General features: G+C 36.6%; 2 protein-coding genes across 2 annotated transcripts in view; both read left to right on the top strand.

Moving 5' to 3' along the window:
• LOC130670539 (atos homolog protein A) overlaps positions 1 to 22057 on the top strand; it is a 125224-nt gene that overhangs the window by 15616 nt on the left and 87551 nt on the right. The gene's annotated exons all lie outside the window — the stretch shown is intronic.
• Positions 2904 to 16795, top strand: LOC130670615 (uncharacterized). Its single transcript, XM_057474039.1, has 2 exons — positions 2904 to 4019; positions 11747 to 16795. Exon 2 carries the CDS (start codon positions 11770 to 11772, stop codon positions 13789 to 13791), a length of 2022 nt encoding a protein of 673 aa, XP_057330022.1. The 5' UTR covers positions 2904 to 4019; positions 11747 to 11769; the 3' UTR covers positions 13792 to 16795.

Genomic DNA, 22057 nt, shown 5'->3' with positions numbered 1-22057 from the left:
TTTTACTCGGATTCGAATTGTTTTTTCTGTATTGGTTCTGAAAATAATTTTTTAATAATAATTTGGGTTTTTAGTTGATATTAACTAAATAACGAAATTTACAGAAAAAGTGCAGATAACAATTTTTTAGGAAATTTTATTCGCTACAAAAAAGGTTCTTTTGGTTAAGTGGCTCAAGTTCTTCGTTCACGTGATATAGGGATTTTAGTAATTTTGTAAATAAAATATTTGTCAAAAAATTCCACCAAATGCTATTTCATTTCAATTTTAAATCAGTAAATAATTTTCCTTTCATTAATTTAATCCAGTCATTAAAATCAGAAGGGGTCAAATTGATAAACTTCGGAAAAATTTTTGGATATTTCATATATTATTGCTCTGACCTAAGTCAAAACTCATCCAAATCTTGATTTCGATAACTGAAATTGATTTCTGCCTCAAAACATTTATTTCATAGAACATATCGAAATTGAAAATTTAGAAACCGCTTCTTCATTAATGATTTTCGATTCCTAACTTTTAAAACTCTAGCATAAAACGTAACTTGTTAGAGCTTGAAGAGCTTATAAAAAAATAATTGCATTTAATAGCATTTGTGTGTGTGTGTGTGTGTGTGTGTGTGTGTGCTACCTCTAAACTCAGCTCGACGAGCTGAGTCAGGAAATACATTTGGTTCAAAGGTTTATATATATATATATATATATATATATATATATATATATATATATATATATATATATATATATATATATATATATATATATATATATATATATATATATATATATATATATATATATATAATATAACGCGTCGTTCTCCAACGATAGCGTCCGCAATTCCACACCGATCTTAATGAAACTTAGTATACTTATTCTATGGACGATTACCTTGGATGAGTTCGAAGATGAGCCAATAAGTTTAGAAGTTATATCGTTGAAATTTTGTAAAATTTCCAAAAAAAATTTGTTTACTTATTTAACTGGGTGTAACTTTCCAACGGAAAGAGATAGCTTATTTTCGTTTGTTCTATGTGAAAGCTTGTTCAATTGCCTACAATTTTCACTATACAGTTCATTGATTTAACCATTTTTCTAATAGATAAATGGTTTTGAACATTTACAAAATATCATAAAAACTAATTTTATGCAGGTTTTCACGTTGATTATAGCCACTTTTTCAAACCTATTGCCTTGAAACTTGGTATACGTATTTTGAGGGTGACTTCCTTGATCGAGTTTGAAAATGAGCTTAATCGGTCGATTAGTTTAGAAGTTATAGGATTTCAAAATTATCAAAACGTCCAAAATTCATGTTTTTACTTATTCTTCCTTCAATATCTTTTGAATGTGATAACTTATCGACTTTATATCTAATTCATCTGAAAGCTCTTCAAATAAGCTTTAATTTTCATGCCTATCTATGTGTCTAGACCAATGAAATTACTTATTTTACCATTCATTTAATGAAATGTTGCTATTGCATTAGTTCTCCTACTTCTCAGTAAATTCATGGAACTACTTAAATTTATATTATTGCAATGTGACATTTATGAAATCCAAACATCTCAATTCAGTGGGTTTTTCCAATTTTCTTTTATCGACAGTGTATAAATGATATGATTTATCAATAACAAGATTAACATTAGTTATGATGATAATTTTCTCTATATCTACTCGTAGTTTGATATTCTAATAGGCTTTTTATTTGAAATATTAGTACTTATTTCAAGTATGACACTATGATATATCACAATCAAATTTTAATCTTAGATTATTTTATTAGTAGATTTTATTAAAAGCATATTATTGCCTTTGTCCTTATGATAGAATTTTCGAGGAATAAAACCATAATCTATTATAATTCTTCGAATAGGATCTGAAGTACTATTGGTCCGATAGTTTTAATATATGCATACACGGAGAGAAATGTATCGTAAATACTCCTATTGCGATAAAAAAGTTTAGTAAATATTACTTTGCTATCTAGTACTAAGTCCACGAAAAAAATAAGCATCTGAAATTTTACTATATTGTATGGTGAGATTTACGTTACGGATAGGAAGGGCTCCTATGTTGTCAAGAGATTGTTTTCAAGTAAAGTTTATTTTGTTTTATGTAGATTTACCTTCCCTGTATGAGAGTAGTTTCCTAAACAGCACGGTAAGAATTACTGTGCTGAGTATCTGCTATCTCTCTGCAGTGACGCCAGCGCTGCTAAGCAGTCATAAGTCGTAGCTATGACGGTAAATTACTCAAGACAATTCTTCGACGATACCCGCCACTTTTTGAAAATTTTTAATGATCATGAATTTTTATAACTATTTCAGAAACCTCATCTATAAATTAAAAAAAAAATTCGAGCAATAATTTTAAAAATAAAAAAGTAATTATAAATTCGCCGGGATATATATTTCGAAAAAATTACTTATAGTTTTTTTACGCTATCTGTTTAACAAAATTCGTTAAATAAATTTCGTCAAAATCTTGATGTCAAGATAATAAGTCGAAATGTCAATTTTTAAGGCTACGATTTTTTGATTAAATTTCGTGAAACAGGTGATTCGAAATAACTGTGAATTATTCTTTTTAAATCTACACTTATCCAAAAAATTAAAGGAACAAAAAAATTTTATAAATTTTTTAGTGATTTTTGGAAGGCTGTATTTTCGTGAAAAATGATCATATCGAAAAAACAAAAAAAGCAAATTGAAATAAAATATTTCCGAAAAACGAGATAAAACAAGAATTTTTTTACTTTTTTTTTTTTTACGTTTTATTCAGTTTTTTTTTTTTCGTTTTTCGGAAATTTTTTTTTTTTTCTCTTTACCTTACATTTACTGAATAACTAACGCTGTTATGTCCAAATAATTTTTTTTCATTTTTATAATTATTTAAAATAATTATTTCTGAGCTCCTCTTTGAAAAGCGCGCGAAAACGCAGCGTCAGCTTTTTCACCTTTTTATGCGGCAAAGAATAGTGGGAAGACACCTGCAATAAGTTTAACGAATAAATAATAAACTGTTGTCACTTTCCACCAATGACAATGATTATAAATTCCCCATCAAATCACCAACCAAAGTTTATAAAAAGCCTGAGCACCCATAGCTCAGGGCTAGTCGGTTCATAAAACTTACGGTCCGCGAATATTCGAACGTCGAAATTTCGTGCACTCTTATTGCAGGATTCCGCCCTAGGCGTTGAAAGGTCAATAAGAGGATTTTTAATATTTGCAACATAAACCTTATTGTAGGAATCCGTTTCGGCGTTGAATAATCAATAAGGCATTTCTTAATTTATCTAGACTAATTCTTATTGCAGGAATCCGCTACGGCGTCGAAATAATCAATAAGAAATAGTCAAAGATCGTGAATTTATCACTAACCTTATTGCAGGAATCCGCCCTAGGCGTAGAATAATCAGTAAGGCATTTAAAGCTAAAATCTTTTGTATCCAATTATTGCAGGAATCCGTTTCGGCGTTGAATAATCAGTAATTGAATTCAAATTATTATTAAAAATCCTCAAATATTGATCTAAAATTCGATCTGACGCAACTGTAGTAATCGTTCGTCTAGTACAATATTTGTCGGATTATAAAAACCATCCGGTACGATCGAACCAGTGACGCAAATCACGTGAATTTGCGATTCCATCTCGTGCCGAGTTAATTTGTGCATAAAACCACTTTTCGGGTGTGAAAAAGGACGCATTAAAAATAAATTGAAATCTTATAAAAATATCTGTTAAGGATAAATAATCCTATAATATAAATTAAATATAAAGTTGTGAAAACTTAGAGTGAACAAGTGACGTTCAGTAAAAACGTTGTAATTTGAAATAATTAATAAAAGATCAAGTTCATCACTTCAACCTTGCGGTTTCATTCGAAAGTAGTACATAAGATATCATCCTATCAACCCAGCCGCACCCATTCTACCAACCTTGCAGGAAGGCCGAGTGAGCTGTTTAGTTCTGGAGGGATAATAGCTGCCGCACTAGAAGAATTGACATCGAAAGGTAGGTGAAAGAACTATTTTTCTATCATCATAAAATACTTTGGCTTAAACAAGAGCACCAGTCTCTTTGGAGACGTTTGGGTTCTTAATTTTCGAAAAGATCCACTATAAATAATAAATTATAGGAAGATAATTTCTTCCTCGTATTCTTTATTGTTGTCCGCACCCTCCAACCCGCTTGTCCAAAAATTACTATCGCTACCAAAGGGAGAAATCCCGGATAAATAATTAAAAATTAAGCGGCGGACATAACATAAAGAACACTGGATGCAGCGGTGGGATTTTCGAAATTAAAAATCCTTCTTTTTGAGCCACAGGTATCATTTTTCTACCAATTTTGATACTAAAGGTAGATTTGTGGTAATTTTCCTATTTTCAAAATTCTAAAAATTTCAAAATTATATTTTCGTGGCATTTTTGAAAGTGCCACACCCTGTTTTCGTGGACTTGCCACACCTTAACGGTTAGCAATTCCACGTATTGCGAACTCAGCGTTTTCTGCCCCTCAATCGAGTTGCGAAACACCTGAGTTCACAGTCCGCGACTTCGCGATCAAACCGCAAAGTCAGCGAAAAGTCAAACATCGACTTTATTGTCACAGCTTCGAGCTGTTGAAAGTAATTCTTTCTCTCTCTGTCTGACTAAGTCAGCAATTTGCATTTCGAGTTTAACGACTCATAAAATTGTCGCTTCACCAACACCTTAGGGTGTGGTCACCACCATTACTCGTAATAAACAACACCGGAGGCGAAGAAATCTAACGCCTCCCCCAGCTCACGGCTTACAAGCAGAAATGCCTGACAATGACAGACCCATCATCCGGCTGGATGCCACTTTGCACGATGCAAACACCCCACCAACCCAGTACGATATGGCCAAAGATCTCTATCGAGAGCTACCTAATTTCAACGGTGAAGGCCCGACTTGCGAACAAGATTTCAGAGAATTTGACGCAATCGTACGAAGCTGGTTACCATGCATCCTCCCAGACCACCATGACATGTTCGTTGCAAAAATCGCGAAGAGAATTTCGGGTCGTGCTAAGAGCATCATTGAATACACTCCGATTCACAGCGTTGAAGAACTTCTGGACGCTCTGGGCGAGAGGTTTCGCCACGGCGATCCTGCTCTCATCTGGCACAAACGTCTAGCTGCAGCGTCCCCGAAGGACGGGGAAACCATCGAAGACTTTTATTTCAGGTTACGCAAGATGATCAAAGGCCTGGAAGCTGCACTCCCAGCAGAAAATCGAGACGCCATCATGTCGCAGCAAGAAAAGGTTGCATTCGACCTCCTTTATTCCGCTTTGCCTGACCTTCCAAAATGTCTTGCGCGTCTAAAAAACCCCAGAACGCTGGAAGAGCTTTACAAGGCGATTAAAGAAGAGCGAACTCGCGAATGTTTGCGGCCTGCTCGGAAACGCGATTCTAACGAATTTTCGCGTAATTCTCATAAAGACCGTCGAGACTACGACGGAGACTATAACAGACGATACTCGAAAGACGATTATCAGAGACCTCGTCGAGATTACAACGATTACGACGATCGTAGAGAGACTAGAGGACGAACATTCAGTTACTCTAAGAATAACCACAGACGAAGTAAATATGACACAGACGACGAAGACAGTGTAGACTCTGACGCCAGTGCAGAGTCCGCAGACTACTTAACTTACGCTTACACCTCAAGTAAAGGGGGACGTAGCCAGACTCGTGACGATGATTCGACTCCACGAACGTACAAGAAAAGCACTTCACGTTCTCGTACAGAAGAGCAGTTTACAGCCAGACAAAAGACCGTGACGTTTGATCCTGTTGACATAGACGCTGAAAAACTGGAGCATCTAAAATTAAACGCTCCATGTTGCGACTGTCCGTTCTGCCCTCACCGCGATTCGAATAAATCCGCCCTAAGGAAAAACAACGACGATCATTTAAACTTGATGGGCGCTCGACAGGCCGAGGCGACTGCGAGTATGCCCCGCGAGCCTCGCCGATCTACGAGTGCCCAGCAGAGGCCTCAGACTGCGAAGGAATTCAAAATCCTTCAACGCCCGAAGCCCTCGCACTAGTAATCGGTAAAGGTCCGAGAGTCTGGATGAAATCTCCAGACCTCTTCCAGGGTGGTTGTGAAGTTCTACTGGATACAGGTTCTGACCTGAACCTTCTTTGTATCGACGCTCTGGGGGATGACACCATCGTTTACCCAGTAAACGGAGGTAAAGTGGGCGGCATAGCGACCAGCAGTATGCCAATCATCGGAACTGTGACGCTCAAGGTCTTTGAAGTAGATATTTGTTTTCAGGTTGTACCTAGATCACCTGGAGGTTACCCGGGTATCCTTGGAAACGAATTCTTCATCAAAGAACGAGCTGGCATTTCCTTTTATTGGAATACGTTGGTCCTTAAAAATCGACCTACCCGTCCTATCCCTTTCACAATGGAAGACGACCTTGACGGAGGGTATATCCTGTCCCTGGGGACAGGCCCAAAAATATTCGATTCATGTAATTCTCTTCATGGAGAACTACAATGTTTCCTCGTGGATACAGGGGGGGATGTATGTCTAATAAATTCTTCTGCCCTTAAACCCGAAATTAGAGTGGATCGTAGTGACACGATGCTACTCCGAGGTTTAAATGGGCATCCCATGGAGACGATCGGTTCTGTCGAACTGAAAGTTTTGGGATCCAAAATTCGATTTCACGTTTGTGAGGGTAATTTACCCTTCAATGGCGTGGGCATCTTGGGAAACAACTTCCTGAGAAAGGAACAGGCCGAAATCTCGTATCATCATCAATCTCTGAATTTATTTTCCAGACCTTCCCGACCCCTATACTTCAGCCTAGGGGTAAAGCCATCACGTTCGTATGTCATTCCACCCCGTATGCGAATGTCTCTCTCCGTACCTGTCTTGAATCCAAAAATCAGACAAGGCTATCTCCGTAAGGTTCCTCTTAAGGAAGGACTCTTAATGGGCGAAGCCGTTGTTTCTGTGGATGATGGCCAGGCGATGTGTATGGTGATCAACACGACATCGGACCCAGCGAAAATCGAGATCGAACCTCAAATGCTTGAAGAATTCGAATTCGATCACCTCGATTCATCCGACGAATATTCCGATACTGCTGAAACTCCACCCGAAACGAACTCACTTTCTAAGCAAGAACGTGTCCACTCAATCTTTGACAAAATCCCCACTGACCACCTCAGTCGTACGGAAAGGAAACAAATCTTTCGACTTATACAGAAAAATCACGATATTTTTCACCTTCCTGGCGACCGTCTGGGACGATCTAAAAGGTTCACTTGTAGAATCGAAACCACGAGTGATACGCCAGTCCGAATCAAACAATACCGGTTTCCTCAAGAACATCGCGAGGAAATCAAGAAACAAGTCGATAATTTACTCAAACAAGGAATTATACGAAAATCAAAATCTCCGTATAATTCGCCCTTGTGGATCGTCCCTAAGAAATCTGACGCACAAGGTAATAAAAAATGGAGAATGGTTATCGATTTTCGAAATTTGAATAAAATAACCATCGGGGATGCTTATCCCTTACCACTCATAATTGACATTCTAGATCAACTCGGTGGAGCGAAATATTTCAGCGTGTTTGATCTTGCAAGCGGTTTCCATCAAGTACCAATGGATCCCAGGGATGCTGAGAAAACTGCGTTTTCTACCCCTGATGGCCATTGGGAATACTGCTGTATGCCTTTCGGGCTTGAGTGCGCTCCAGCAATTTTCCAACGCATGATGGACTCCACTTTGAGTGGTTTAAAAGGCACTGAATTGTTCATTTACCTGGATGATTTCGTAAGTTACGCATCTTCACTTGAAGAGCACGAAGTGCGAGTGCAAAGACTTTTCAACCGCCTTCGAGAGGCTGGGCTAACTCTTCAGCCCGAGAAATGTAAATTTCTCTGCCCTGAGGTGGAATATTTGGGTCATATTATCACTAAAAATGGCGTGAAACCTGACCCGAAGAAAATTTCATCCCTTAAAAATGCGTCCCACCCCCGTAATCATACGGAGGCGCGCAAATTTATGGGGTTAGCTAACTACTACCGACGTTTCATCGAAAACTTCGCTGAAAGAGCGAAACCAATCACTGACCTTACCAGAAAAACTAAACCGTTCGTCTGGTCAGCTGATTCTCAAAAAGCTTTCGATGACATAAAGAATGCACTGTGCGAAAATTCATTCCTCGCTTATCCAGACTTTAATCGACCATTCATATTAGCGACTAGTTCGTCTGATGTTGGCATCTCGGGTATTCTGAGCCAAGAACTCGATAACGAAGATCAAACTCCCGAAAACCCAGACGCAATTGTCGAGAAAATTGTCTCATGTACATCTAGAGTTTTGCAAGAAACTGAAACCAGATATACACACAATGAAAAAGAATGTTTGGCTGTTTTGTATGCGGTACAACAATTTCGGCCTTACCTCTACGGTAAGCCCTTCACCTTGTATACAAGTAATCCTTGTATGTCCTGGTTAAAGGATAGCCAAACCGTTACAGAACGCCAAATCAAATGGAGATCTAAATTAAGCGAATATAAATTCTCTGTTGTTGTTCGTCATAAAATCTCCGAACAATACGCTGAAGGATTATCTTACAATCCCGAAGGAAGATCTCCGGCAGAGATTAATTCAGAAGAAACACCCATCGAAGAAGCTGTAATGTTACCGCTCAAGAAAAATTCGTGTCCTGACGACGAAGCAATAGCAGCAGTAAAACGAGGTCGAAAACCGGGAGGTAAAAATAAACCCCGTGTCAACAGCGCTCCACAACCTCGTGATACAATCGCTTCTCGTTTACGTATGAGACGGGCCACAGAACTAAACCCAAATCGGAAAAAGATAAATTACTGTGAGATAAGTACTGCCGAACCTGACGTTTCAGGGGGTATTGAAGACGACGTATTCGAAGAAAATCAACCACCCGCATCATCAAAACCTCAAGCTCCAGTAGATCCGGAACCAGAACCTGAAACAAATTCGGAAGAAACAGATGAGGAGGAAGAAGAAGCAGTCCGACTCATGAACGAAGAATATCTGATGAACGAACAGGATAAAAGCTCCAGCGATCAGGGGGATGAAAATTCGCCCGAGGCGATAGATCGACAACAATTGCGGGAAGATTTGAGAAAATCATTCGAACGTTTCAACAGAGCTCTTGAACAACGAACCGTTAACATCCCAGATAAAGAAGCGGATTGCTCTGTCCATCCAGACGACTACTACAATCCACTGCCAGTAGTCAGCCCTCAGGTGGCCAAGGAAGTCAGAGAATATCTTGAACAGAGTTACCTTCCGCACGAATACGATGAAAACGAAGACCCGGACGAATCCGAAGAAATAGAAGAAGAAGAAGAAGACGAATTTCTTCGAGATAATGAAAATACTGAAGAAGATGAAGACTCCAGCGAAGCCAGCTGCTCTGAACCAGAAGTCCAAGTTGAGACAAATCCAGCAACTCCACCGTTGTCGCGAGCTACCAAACTTCGCGAAAAATATTTAAGTGGTGGTTCAAGCCCATCTACTCCCATGTGGAAACACACTGTGTTCAGAGCTGCACAGAAAGAGCATAAAGGGCTGGAATATGATGACCATTCTAAAACCTTTTATTGGAATGACGATGTAGAAGCAGACAGTCGGAATTCTACCATCACAGCAAGACCTTCTACTTCTCAAACCTTGAATACTGAAGATTTTCCAGCTGCATCTTCCAGTATAGCACCAAGGGAAACTCCCAAGCGAACGGGGGAAGTTTCTCCAAAAAATAATGATAATGACAAAACGTTGCTGAACGAAAGCCAGCAACCCAAATCACCAAATAAAAATTTTACAAAAGATCTGACGAGAGGGGAAGAGAGCTCTTCTCAATCAAACCAATCAGAGACCACACAATATGACGAAGCCACGGTGATTCAAGTAGAGGTACACCAAGAACAAGACGACGGAAATGAGCAGGCAAATGAATCGGATCTTCGCCATGTGACACATCCGGAAGTTGTTGACGAACAACTGGGGGATGAGCCGGCTGTGAATGATGATTTGCCACCTAAATTTCCGAATCAAGCTCCATGGTGCGTCTTCGACCCTCCATCTTCGGACATAGCCGAAGATTTGAGTGGTCAAAACTACTCACCGCCCGAAGTTTCTTCTTCATCTGGCTCTGAATCTGACAGACCTCAGAAACTGCCTAAAAATCAAATTAGATTCAAAGACAGTCGAGATGGAATCACGTATGTGAGAGATCACATGGTGCATTTCCTGTCCTTGGATTGTGAAATGATGAAACCAGTTTCAAAGCTGTTGAGAGACCTCACTTTCATCAATCGAGAAGATCTGAAAGCGGCTAGACCAAAATTGGGTGACGTACTTGTCACAAAATTGGGTCAATGTTCCATCTTTACCGTTTTCGTCAAGAAAAATCATTTTGAAAAAATCGACTTAACAAATTTAATTGAAGGACTACGAAATCTACGAGCATCCATGTTCAAACATGAGATTTATACGTTCCGCATAGCGAAACAGGGGGATGACTTCGACGATTTGAACATAAAGTCTTATCTCATACAAGAGTTGGGCGATTGTCCAATCGAAGTAACTCTTTGCGAAGGAAATATAGAAGTTCCTGCCGAAGAATTACGCGATAAAATCATCGAAGAAAACCACTGTAGCCCTATAGCAGGCCACAAAGGTGTCGTGAAAACTTATTGGCGAATCCGTGAGAGATTCTACTGGCCCGGCATGAAGGAAAAGATCTATAGATTTATCCAGAAATGCGAAATTTGCCAGAAAAACAAACTCACGCGAATAAAAACTAAACAACCAATGATGATAACCGATACTCCCTTCGAGCCCTTCGAGAAAATTTCCATCGATACCGTTGGACCACTTCCAATGACCAGAAGTGGAAATGTCCATATCCTGACGATCCAGGATAACTTTTCGAAAGCCGTAACCGCGATCCCAATACCCGATATCCGATCGACAACAGTGGCTGAAGCCCTTGTCGATCGATATATGTGTTATTATGGGTGCCCGAGAGTCATCCTCTCAGACAAAGGTACGTCATTTACCTCGAAAATAATACAACAGCTTGCAAAAGCTTTAAAAATACAAAGATTAACGACTTCGGGTTATTACCCCCAGTCAAATGGATCCTTAGAAAGGAGCCATCAACCATTGATAGACTTTTTGCGAGTAATTTCAGATAAGTATCCGAACTGGGATCGATATGTGGGTCTTGCTGCGTTGAGTTACAATACAAACGTGCACACCTCTACCAAATTCACTCCATTTGAGTTGATGTTTGGTCGGAGAGCTCGATTGCCAACCCAATTCCCTGATTATTCCAGAATCGAAACTTATTCTGATTATCTCGCTGACCTTATGGGAAGATTATCAGAAGTTAGAGAAATCGCTGCTGATTGTCTCAATAAGGCAAAACAAGATTCCAAAATTCGTTATGATCAACACATACATGCCAGAACCTTTAAAGTAGGTGATTTTATTTATGTTCTAAAAGAGTCGAGGAAAAATAAACTCGATGTTTATTACACCGGGCCTTATGAAATTGTCGAAATTAACGAATTTGGAAGTCTTATTTACCTGAATGACAAAGGGAACCGAAAATTGGTCAACCCTAATAAGGCTAAACCTGCTGTCGATCAAAAGGCTAAACCTTTATAAAGTTCTCTGTTTCAGATCCAAGGAAATAATTTACCACCATGAAGGCGTTGTTGATATTCTTGGCCATCATCATAGAAGGCAGCCAATCCAAGGACGTCATGACCATTCAACCATTGGCGGACAACCCAGGGTTATTGTATGACCCATTTAAGAGGATTCACTTGATTGATGAAAATTGGTGCATCATTTCTTCCATTAACGTCAAGGGGTTGGTAGACCTGTACCCCTTCGAGTTGGAACATATACATTCAACCATGCTCGCTTGTGCCAAGATCATCGACGTCGGGTCCTGCATGCATTATCTGAAAATCGACATGATAAATGAGGTACAGGTTCAAATATATCAGGCCATGCATCGCTTAGACCAACTCCTCGACGAAACGAATTTTCAAACACCGCCACTTGACCGTAACCAGAGAGCTCCATGGTTCGGTTTTATAGGCACGATTTCTCGAGAATTGTTTGGGACCATGGATTATGAAGACAAGGAACACATTAATAAGGAAATCAACAAGTTATACCAAGATAATGCCGAAATGGTGCACCTGGTACAGAACGCCACTCACATCGTCAAGAGTGAGATTAATACCATCCTTCAGAGTGAGGCTCAGATGCAGTCAAATCTAAACAAACTCGCGGACGTCACTCACGCATTCATAAACGCAACGCTAAACTCCTTAGAAAAAGTCGTTTATGTCACGAAAGTCCTCATGCTGGGGGATGAGCGCTTAGAAGTCGCCAATCACCACCTACGAGTCCTGAGAGAGGCCGAAACCATCATCGAAGAGGCAAAAGCCGGCAGACTCTCTCCTCAAGCGATATCACCAAAACAACTTTACAAAGCAACGATCGACATCATGCGGAAACATCCTGATTTAAATCCACCTCAGCCGATTGACAGGATGGACCTCTCAACTTTGTCAGCAGTATCGACAGTAAAGGTAGCGAGGGCAAAAGGTTATTTACTCATTATAGTAACCTTGCCTCTGTTCCACAAGATTCCGCTACTATCGTATGAAATGAGACCGTTGCCAAAACCAGAAAACGTGAACGGAAAAATTCAAACTTTGACCATCTTACCATCCAAAAGGTTCTTGGTTACAGATCCAGGCCTGCGAAGATTTTTCCTAGCAGACTCTGAATATATAAATAAATGCAGAACCATCGGAGAAGATCTATCGTGTCGTCCCGATATTCCATTTCAATCTACAGAAGATCCTGAAGAAGTCGACTGCGAAATGAAGCTGCTCTTGAAATCGACAGAAGACATTTCGAGAACTTGCAACATCCGCATTATCCCCGATTGCAAAACTACGTGGATAAAGCTCAATCAACCAAACTCTTGGGCTTACTCGACCTGCAAAGAGGAAAAATTAAGTCTCAAATGTTTGGACCCAGTCGAAAAAGACTACTACATCAATGGAACAGGGATGATCCATATCCAGGGCAGATGTGAAATGAAAAACGGAAAATACTTAATCAAAAGTATAGATGAGGAAATCACCCAGCTGAATATCACGCTGCCGAAGTTAAATTTAACCTTGGAAGCACTGCCAACTAATTTAACAGCGGAGCCCAAAGTCTCAGGGTTTCTCTTCAAAAAGAACATCGACCCGTTAAACACAATCGATAAATTTCAACCCTGGGGAGCAGGACTAGAAGAAACAGAAAACCGGATGTCTGAAATATCGCTGCATCATCAGGAGGACGAGATACAACGAACGATGACGGCGGGAAATATGTCTATCCTCGTCATCTTGTATGTCATTCTCATCGTGCCAGTTTTCCTCAAGTGTTGTATCTGCTCAGGCAAGAGGCGCTGCTCCACCTACAAGAAAAACAAGCAGCCAGTCGAGGTACTTCATAAGACAATAACAGAAACCAAACGTACCTCCGATCTCAAACCAAAGGCAGTCCAAATTAAGGACCAACCAGAGGTCATCGAACTCCAAGATCATCCGTCGACACCAACTCATGTCTCATTCTCCGCAAATCGGCGAACAACTCCAACTCGTACATCCAGAGGTCTCCGTCTCTCCGATTTCAACGCACCAATATAATCAACCTAAATAAGATAAGAATAATGTACAATCAAACAAAAATTCGCGTGGTAAAAATAGCAATCCTCTTCCAATTATTTAGATACTGACCCCGAAGATTTTTGGGGCCATTTTGGAAAACATTTACAATTTTTGTATTTATCTAACCATATCTATGGTCACCTTTGAAGAAGATTCCTATTTTACCACCACTTTATTTTTAAAAGGAAAAAAAAAAAAAAAAATTTTTAACTAATAAACATATTACTAGACTTAAATTTTATGATAAATTTTAAAAAAAAAGAAAATTAATAATAGCTTTTTACATTTAAACTATTAAAGGAATTTAAAATCACCTGAACATTCGAGAAAACAGGATAATTGGTAAATTCCTGTTAAAAACCGCGAAATTACTTTTGAAACTAAAGCAAATTATTTAAACGTTTACCTTTAGCGCATGCGCGAATCCAAACGCAGATGACAGCCGCTGACAATATTATCACAGCCTTGACAAAATTTTCTTACAGGACGCCATTTCTCTGCCAAATTCTCCTTTTGAAAATTTAAACCCCATGGAAACTCCATAAAAAAAACTCCTTTTCACCACCTATAACAAGAAAATGGAAGCAGTAAATAGAAAGAAATTTTTCTTTCAAAAACCAACTTCAGGATGTTACTCACCTCAGACTAGTCATAAGTTCCATAATAAACTAAAAACACTTACCTGGCGAATTTAGATAATTGCGCCGTAATAAAAAAAAAAAAAACTTTAAACTCAAAAAGAAAAGGGAAAACCAAGTTTTCTTGACGTATACACTTGCATATTTAACCATATCCAAGTTGTATATGGTTATTTGACGGAATGGGCGAATTCTTGGGTTAAAAGAAGGAACACACGATCTTTAAGCTCATTTTCTCTTTATTAAAAAGAGAAAACCGACAGGTGAACTTGACTTGCAAGTGGTAACATCACTTCGGTTACCCAGCGAACGCTGGTGATGGCCGAATTGCCCCATTTTCTTCCGCTACCTCGAATTCCTACTCTTCTGGCTCATCACCTCCATCTTCCCTAAAGAGCCAGAAAATTGATATCCAGTCCTCCATCCAATCATCCAAGTCCTCGTCCTTTTCCCTTCAAAGATGTTTACTCCATGCCAGGAAAAGCTCACGCTTTAGCCGGGATGGACAGCACGGTAGAGAACCCCGACTTAAATAAAACTGGATAAATAGACGAATTAATAAACACTGCAATCACAATTAACTGGACTTGACACTTTAACACTTACGTGTAACAGATTATTACACACACCACACGAGTAATAACACTCACAAATGTGAATTCTGGGATCCCAAATTGAAAAAAAAAAAATTCCTCCGAATATAAGTAAATTCAGCGTAAAATCTTATAAAATAATAAATGGGATCCCCAAGGTCATACTTTTTGTTAAAATCACATGGAATTAAACTTATGAATAAAATAATAAAAGTCACTCTTAAAACTATTAAACTAAATTTTAAAACATGTTGAAATTCACTTTGCCTTTATTTTCTCAAGGTCATAAAATATGCTTAAGTGTACACATCATATGCGTGTGAAAAGTTGAAATAAATAATATTGTAATCCTAATTTGGGATAATCATACTATGTAATCCTTTTATTTAAGAATAATTATAATTATTTTGGTAATGGGAAATGATATATTTTAAGAAAAGAACTATATAAAATTCATATTAACATATATATACATACATATACACCATAAATATTGGGAAACTCAAATGTAATCTTCTATATTTTAAATATTTTCATATATCTAGCTGTAAGTTCTTTTTAACTAAATTTGTAAGCGTTATCGCGAGCTTCTTAAAAGAGGGGACATATGTTTAGGAAAGCAAGAGAATTTTGCAACCCTCTTACTTTCCGGGGGATTGTTATGTCCAAATAATTTTTTTTCATTTTTATAATTATTTAAAATAATTATTTCTGAGCTCCTCTTTGAAAAGCGCGCGAAAACGCAGCGTCAGCTTTTTCACCTTTTTATGCGGCAAAGAATAGTGGGAAGACACCTGCAATAAGTTTAACGAATAAATAATAAACTGTTGTCACTTTCCACCAATGACAATGATTATAAATTCCCCATCAAATCACCAACCAAAGTTTATAAAAAGCCTGAGCACCCATAGCTCAGGGCTAGTCGGTTCATAAAACTTACGGTCCGCGAATATTCGAACGTCGAAATTTCGTGCACTCTTATTGCAGGATTCCGCCCTAGGCGTTGAAAGGTCAATAAGAGGATTTTTAATATTTGCAACATAAACCTTATTGTAGGAATCCGTTTCGGCGTTGAATAATCAATAAGGCATTTCTTAATTTATCTAGACTAATTCTTATTGCAGGAATCCGCTACGGCGTCGAAATAATCAATAAGAAATAGTCAAAGATCGTGAATTTATCACTAACCTTATTGCAGGAATCCGCCCTAGGCGTAGAATAATCAGTAAGGCATTTAAAGCTAAAATCTTTTGTATCCAATTATTGCAGGAATCCGTTTCGGCGTTGAATAATCAGTAATTGAATTCAAATTATTATTAAAAATCCTCAAATATTGATCTAAAATTCGATCTGACGCAACTGTAGTAATCGTTCGTCTAGTACAATATTTGTCGGATTATAAAAACCATCCGGTACGATCGAACCAGTGACGCAAATCACGTGAATTTGCGATTCCATCTCGTGCCGAGTTAATTTGTGCATAAAACCACTTTTCGGGTGTGAAAAAGGACGCATTAAAAATAAATTGAAATCTTATAAAAATATCTGTTAAGGATAAATAATCCTATAATATAAATTAAATATAAAGTTGTGAAAACTTAGAGTGAACAAGTGACGTTCAGTAAAAACGTTGTAATTTGAAATAATTAATAAAAGATCAAGTTCATCACTTCAACCTTGCGGTTTCATTCGAAAGTAGTACATAAGATATCATCCTATCAACCCAGCCGCACCCATTCTACCAACCTTGCAGGAAGGCCGAGTGAGCTGTTTAGTTCTGGAGGGATAATAGCTGCCGCACTAGAAGAATTGACATCGAAAGGTAGGTGAAAGAACTATTTTTCTATCATCATAAAATACTTTGGCTTAAACAAGAGCACCAGTCTCTTTGGAGACGTTTGGGTTCTTAATTTTCGAAAAGATCCACTATAAATAATAAATTATAGGAAGATAATTTCTTCCTCGTATTCTTTATTGTTGTCCGCACCCTCCAACCCGCTTGTCCAAAAATTACTATCGCTACCAAAGGGAGAAATCCCGGATAAATAATTAAAAATTAAGCGGCGGACATAACAACGCGAAAATGAAAGAAAATCCGAAAAAAATTGATTTTTTCATTTTGGTAATGATTACACAAATTAAAGAACAAAACTTGTTCATTTAATTGTTTTGTAAAACTTTGAGCCATCGGCCCGGACAAACGATTCAATGAATCAATCTGAAAATTTCCAGGGTTATTGGGGGTACATTAAGCTGTAAAATTACCTGGCAACATTATTTTTTTTATCAATATTTGCAGAGTAGCGATGAGTCGACTAAAAACCCAGAGAATGGCCATTTTTTAAGGGGTTTTCAAATGGATATCAAGGATGAAAAAAAATTTTTTTTTTGAAAAAATCGAAAATGGAGCTTGTAGGGAATTTATTTAAGTTCCTGAAACTGCCCTTAAAATTACTGTGCGGCCATTATTTGCTGAGATGTCAATAATCAAAGACAAAAGGATCCTTTTTCATTTAAAGGCTGATATCTCAGCAGCAAATTGACGTACAGAGAAACAAAAAAAAGCAAATTGTAGCTAAATAAATTTCCTAAGTGAGCCATAAATTTGTTTTTTTGAAAAAATTGTTCCCGGCCCCGTAGACCTTAAAAACAAAACCAAAAAATTTAGAAAAATTTTGTCTCGACCTTTTTCTTATGATTCCGCAAAAACCGTGGCTCGAAAAAATATTTTGCTGGAAGACCTTTAAACTTGCGATTTCAAGCTTCAATTTGCTTTTTTTGTTTATTCGATATGATCATTTTTCACGAAAATACAGCCTTCCAAAAATCACTAAAAAATTTATAAAATTTTTTTGTTCCTTTAGTTTTTTGGATAAGTGTATAGATCCTGACGAGATTGTAAATATTTTGCCTTTTTTTAAAATTAATGTTTTAATTTCTTAGTTAAATTCTATTTTTTTTTATTTTGAAAGTTTTTTATTAAAATTTTAAAAAATAGTACCATAATTATTAATTATATTTATATCTAGTAAAATGTTTAATTATTTGCTAGTTAAAGTTACTAGTAAAATAGTGAAATTCATCAATTAAGAAGTGAATAACAGTTTCACTTGTGGAAATTATGAAAACATCGCTAGTTCAGTAGTGAAAATATCCCAGCAAACGAAGTCGGATTGAAGTCCAATACGAACCAACCCGATCCAATGCGATTTTTGAAAACAGTGTTTCGTGTTACAACGCATTGAATCGGATAGAATAAATTAGAGGCAGAGTTCAACTTACCGACCAAGTCGGTAGTCCAGTCGATGCGCACGAAAAAATGGTCAAAGATCATTTTTTCGGTGGGTAAAGATCAATTTTGAAAAATTTTTTCTTTAAAATACTAGAAAAAATATAAGGAAAAAGGTTACCATAAATTTGGCGGTGGACCATTTTTTTTTTTTATAAAGAAATTTTTTCAAGTCCTTAGATTGAAAATTATAGAGGAAAAATTTCAAAAAATCGACAAAAATTCGTATATACCATCCGATTCAGAATTTCGCGAGATGAATTACTGTCGTATCAAAAAAAATATATATATATTTTATTTAATTGTTGATAAATTTCAAAAATTTTCAAAACGGGTTTTTTTATGGAAAAAAAATTTTTTTCAACTGTCATTACCCGTAGTTAATTGGGTAATGGTTCAAACAAAATTATCCATTAGGTCATTTTATTTATTTTTCTTTTTTTCTATTTTTTATTTAACAAAAAGTGATTTTTACTTTTTTTTTAATTTAAAATTCGAAAAAATTTGTTCGGAAGTTACCAATTTTTTTTATGGTTGATATCGATTTGCTGCCGAGTTACACTCTTTTGTTTATCCGCGCGCGGACGAAATGACGCGCTTTTTCGTTTTTCGCGCTTCAATAATTTTTATCTCAGCAACTATTCGTCGTAGAGACTTCGTTCAAAATTCAGTTTGTTCGTTATTAAATCTCAAAAACAATGATACTAGTTTGTCTCGATAACTTCTCAATACTTTCAGAGATATTTCATTTTACATCTAATTTTATTATAAAAAAAAAAATGATCCACCTCCAAATTTATCGTAACTTTTTTCCTTATATTTTTTTTAGTATTTTAAAGAAAAAATTTTTCAAAATCGATCTTTACCCACCGAAAAAATGATCTTTGACCATTTTTTCGTGCGCATCGACTGGACTATAAGCCAAACGCATGCAACTGAAATTTTCCTTTTTGATATTTTATTTATATTAAGAAATTTATGTCTTTAAGGTTGGGCCGTGGTAAATTGATAAACATAATTTTATTTTTCTAATAACGTCAGAGACAAAAGTAAAAATTAAATAAGTTTATCAAAAAGAACATATTATAAACTATTGCAGAAGCTAAAAAAAATTTAATTTTAAAATTTCTCTAAAAACTTCTCAAAAAATTTATAAGAAAATAAAATTCTGAAAGTGAATAAAAAAAGAAATCAACTCATTATTAATAAATTTTTAGAAGTTTTAGAAGTTGGTAAAAAAATTTTCTATAGTTATCCAATACTAACGTGTAGGGTCTGATCGTATTAAAACGAATTGAAAAACGGAGATTTCAAAAACTGCATTGAATCGTGTTAAAGCGGATAGGATGTTAAATCCGATTCAATCCGATCCCGTTTGCTGGGAATCACTAATTTGCTAGTGAAAATTATAGTACTGAATTCATTAGCGAGAATTCACTAATTTGTTATTTAAATACACTGATTATGAAGTGAATACTGCTTCACTAACGCAATTAATGAAATTTCCACTAATTCATGTTTAGAGAGTGGTTTTCATTCCACTTAACTTATGCTTGTCCCATTATAATCCAGTCTCGTCAGTTGTATTTAATTGTGCACAAAGTAACCTGTAAATTTCATTGCTACTTTATATTGTAAAAGTATTTCTTTTATTATTGATGATCCTTCAATCGTACCTGTACGTCCTATAAATATAACTGGTGTTGCCATCGTAATAGTGATTACAATTATGATCTCATACTAATTAGATTTTCTATACTTTGTTTACGTGAAGGTTAGTTTGGTACATTACCTATACAATTTGTTGTCAAATTAACTATCTGAAGTTCTCTATTGAAAATAGTCGTTGTCTTTTTTGACCCTCACTCTTAGAAAACGAGCCTAAATTCATATCATGACTATACACCAACATGTATCACAAGATATGGATGTATGAAACTTTTTATATCGATTAATTAGAAAATCTACCTTCCATTTCGGCTGCCGAATGGCCTTTGTTTTATTTTTCTACATGCGCATACCCATATAGGAAGAAACAATAGGCCCAAGCTTGGCCGAGGCTTGGCGCAAGACTTATTAACTCTGGGGAAAGCTTGAAATCCAAGCTTGGCCCAAGTCTGTCTAAGCATCGAAATGATAACACCCAGCCAAGCTTGAGTGACAGTGTTGTGCCAAGACTGCATCTAAGTATTGGCCCAATATCGAGAGCCAATGTTGTGCCAAGACTGTTGCTAAATAAGCACCTATGCTCATTATAAATAAATTAAAAAAAAAAAAATATTAGTAGACATGTGCGGGATGGTAACATATGGAAATAAATTTGTACACAAAGAAATCCGGTGGATCGATGAAACTAATTTTTTTTTTTGCATTTGCTGGGTCTCGAACCTGGTCCTTCATGACTGCTAGGCGTCTTATCCACTAGTCTGTTACTCTATTCACAGAAGCCAGGGGTTTTTAGGTACCATTTGTTATTTAGACTGGTAAACTAGGGTTTGTCACTTGTATAATGGCTGAACCTTGTCCCAAGACTGGCAAACCAAGGCTTGTCACTTGAGCATTGGCTGAACCTTGTCCCAAGACTGGCAAACCAAGGCTTGTCACTTGAGCATTGGCTGAATCTTGGCCCAAGACTGGCAAACCAAGGCTTGTCACTGGAGTATTGGCTGAACCTTGTCCCAAGACTGGCAAACCAAGACTCGTCACTTGAACGTTGGTCGGATCTCGGACCAACCTTGGGAGGCCGAACCTCGGTAGCCCAGTATTGTGCCAAGACTGACCCCGTTGTCAATATTTTTTTTCCTACAAGGGATATTTCATTTATTATTTTTTTTTTTTTTTCGTAATTGATTTGTTGAATAAAAATTCTAAAATTGTTAACTGTCTGCTAAATTTAAGATCATGTTTACTATCACTAAATGGTTCAATGTTAAATAATAATTGTTGACACTTTTGATAACCTAAAAATAATCCATGGTACAAAAAGAAAATGTAAAAGTTTACATTTTTCTTGTGTTGCCATTAACATTTAAAAAGTGTTGAAGTTATCCCTGATTAAAAACTCCGATTGAATCTTATTGAAACTCAATTAGAATTCCATCAGTTTCAATCGGAAATAAATTTTCAATCAGAAATGTTCGGGAGCGTTTGGGGTCTCCGATTGACTTTCAATCGGATTCAATCGGAAAAAACTTTTTTTTAATTTTCTGATTGAATCTGATTGAAATATTTCAATCAAATTCAATCGGAAAATAATAATTTAAATTTTCGATTATTTTCCGATTGAAATATTTCAATCAGTTTTAATCGGATTCAATCGGAAAATAATAATTTATTTCTCGATTATTTTCCGATTGAATTTGATTAAATCCGATTGGAAGATTTTAATCAGATTCAATCGGAAAACAATAATTTATTTCTCGATTTTTTTCCGATTGAAACTGATTGAAATGTTTCAATCAGTTTCAATCGGATTAAATCAGATTCAATCGGATAATAATAATTTTTTTAAAACTATTTTCCGATTGAATCCGGTTAAAACTGATCGAAAAAAATTCAATCGGATTTAATCAGATTCAATCGGAAAAAAATAATTTCTTTCTTGATTTTTTTCCGATTGAATCTGATCGAATACGATTGAAATATTTCAATCAGTTTCAATCTGATTCAATCGGTTAAAAATAATTAATTTCTCGATTATATCCCAATTGAATCTGATTGAACCC

This window comes from Microplitis mediator, chromosome 6 (genome assembly GCF_029852145.1).
Source record: "Microplitis mediator isolate UGA2020A chromosome 6, iyMicMedi2.1, whole genome shotgun sequence".
Classification (NCBI taxonomy): domain Eukaryota; kingdom Metazoa; phylum Arthropoda; class Insecta; order Hymenoptera; family Braconidae; genus Microplitis; species Microplitis mediator.
The sequence above is the reverse complement of the archived record's forward strand: the minus strand, read 5'-3'. Positions and strand labels throughout refer to the sequence as shown.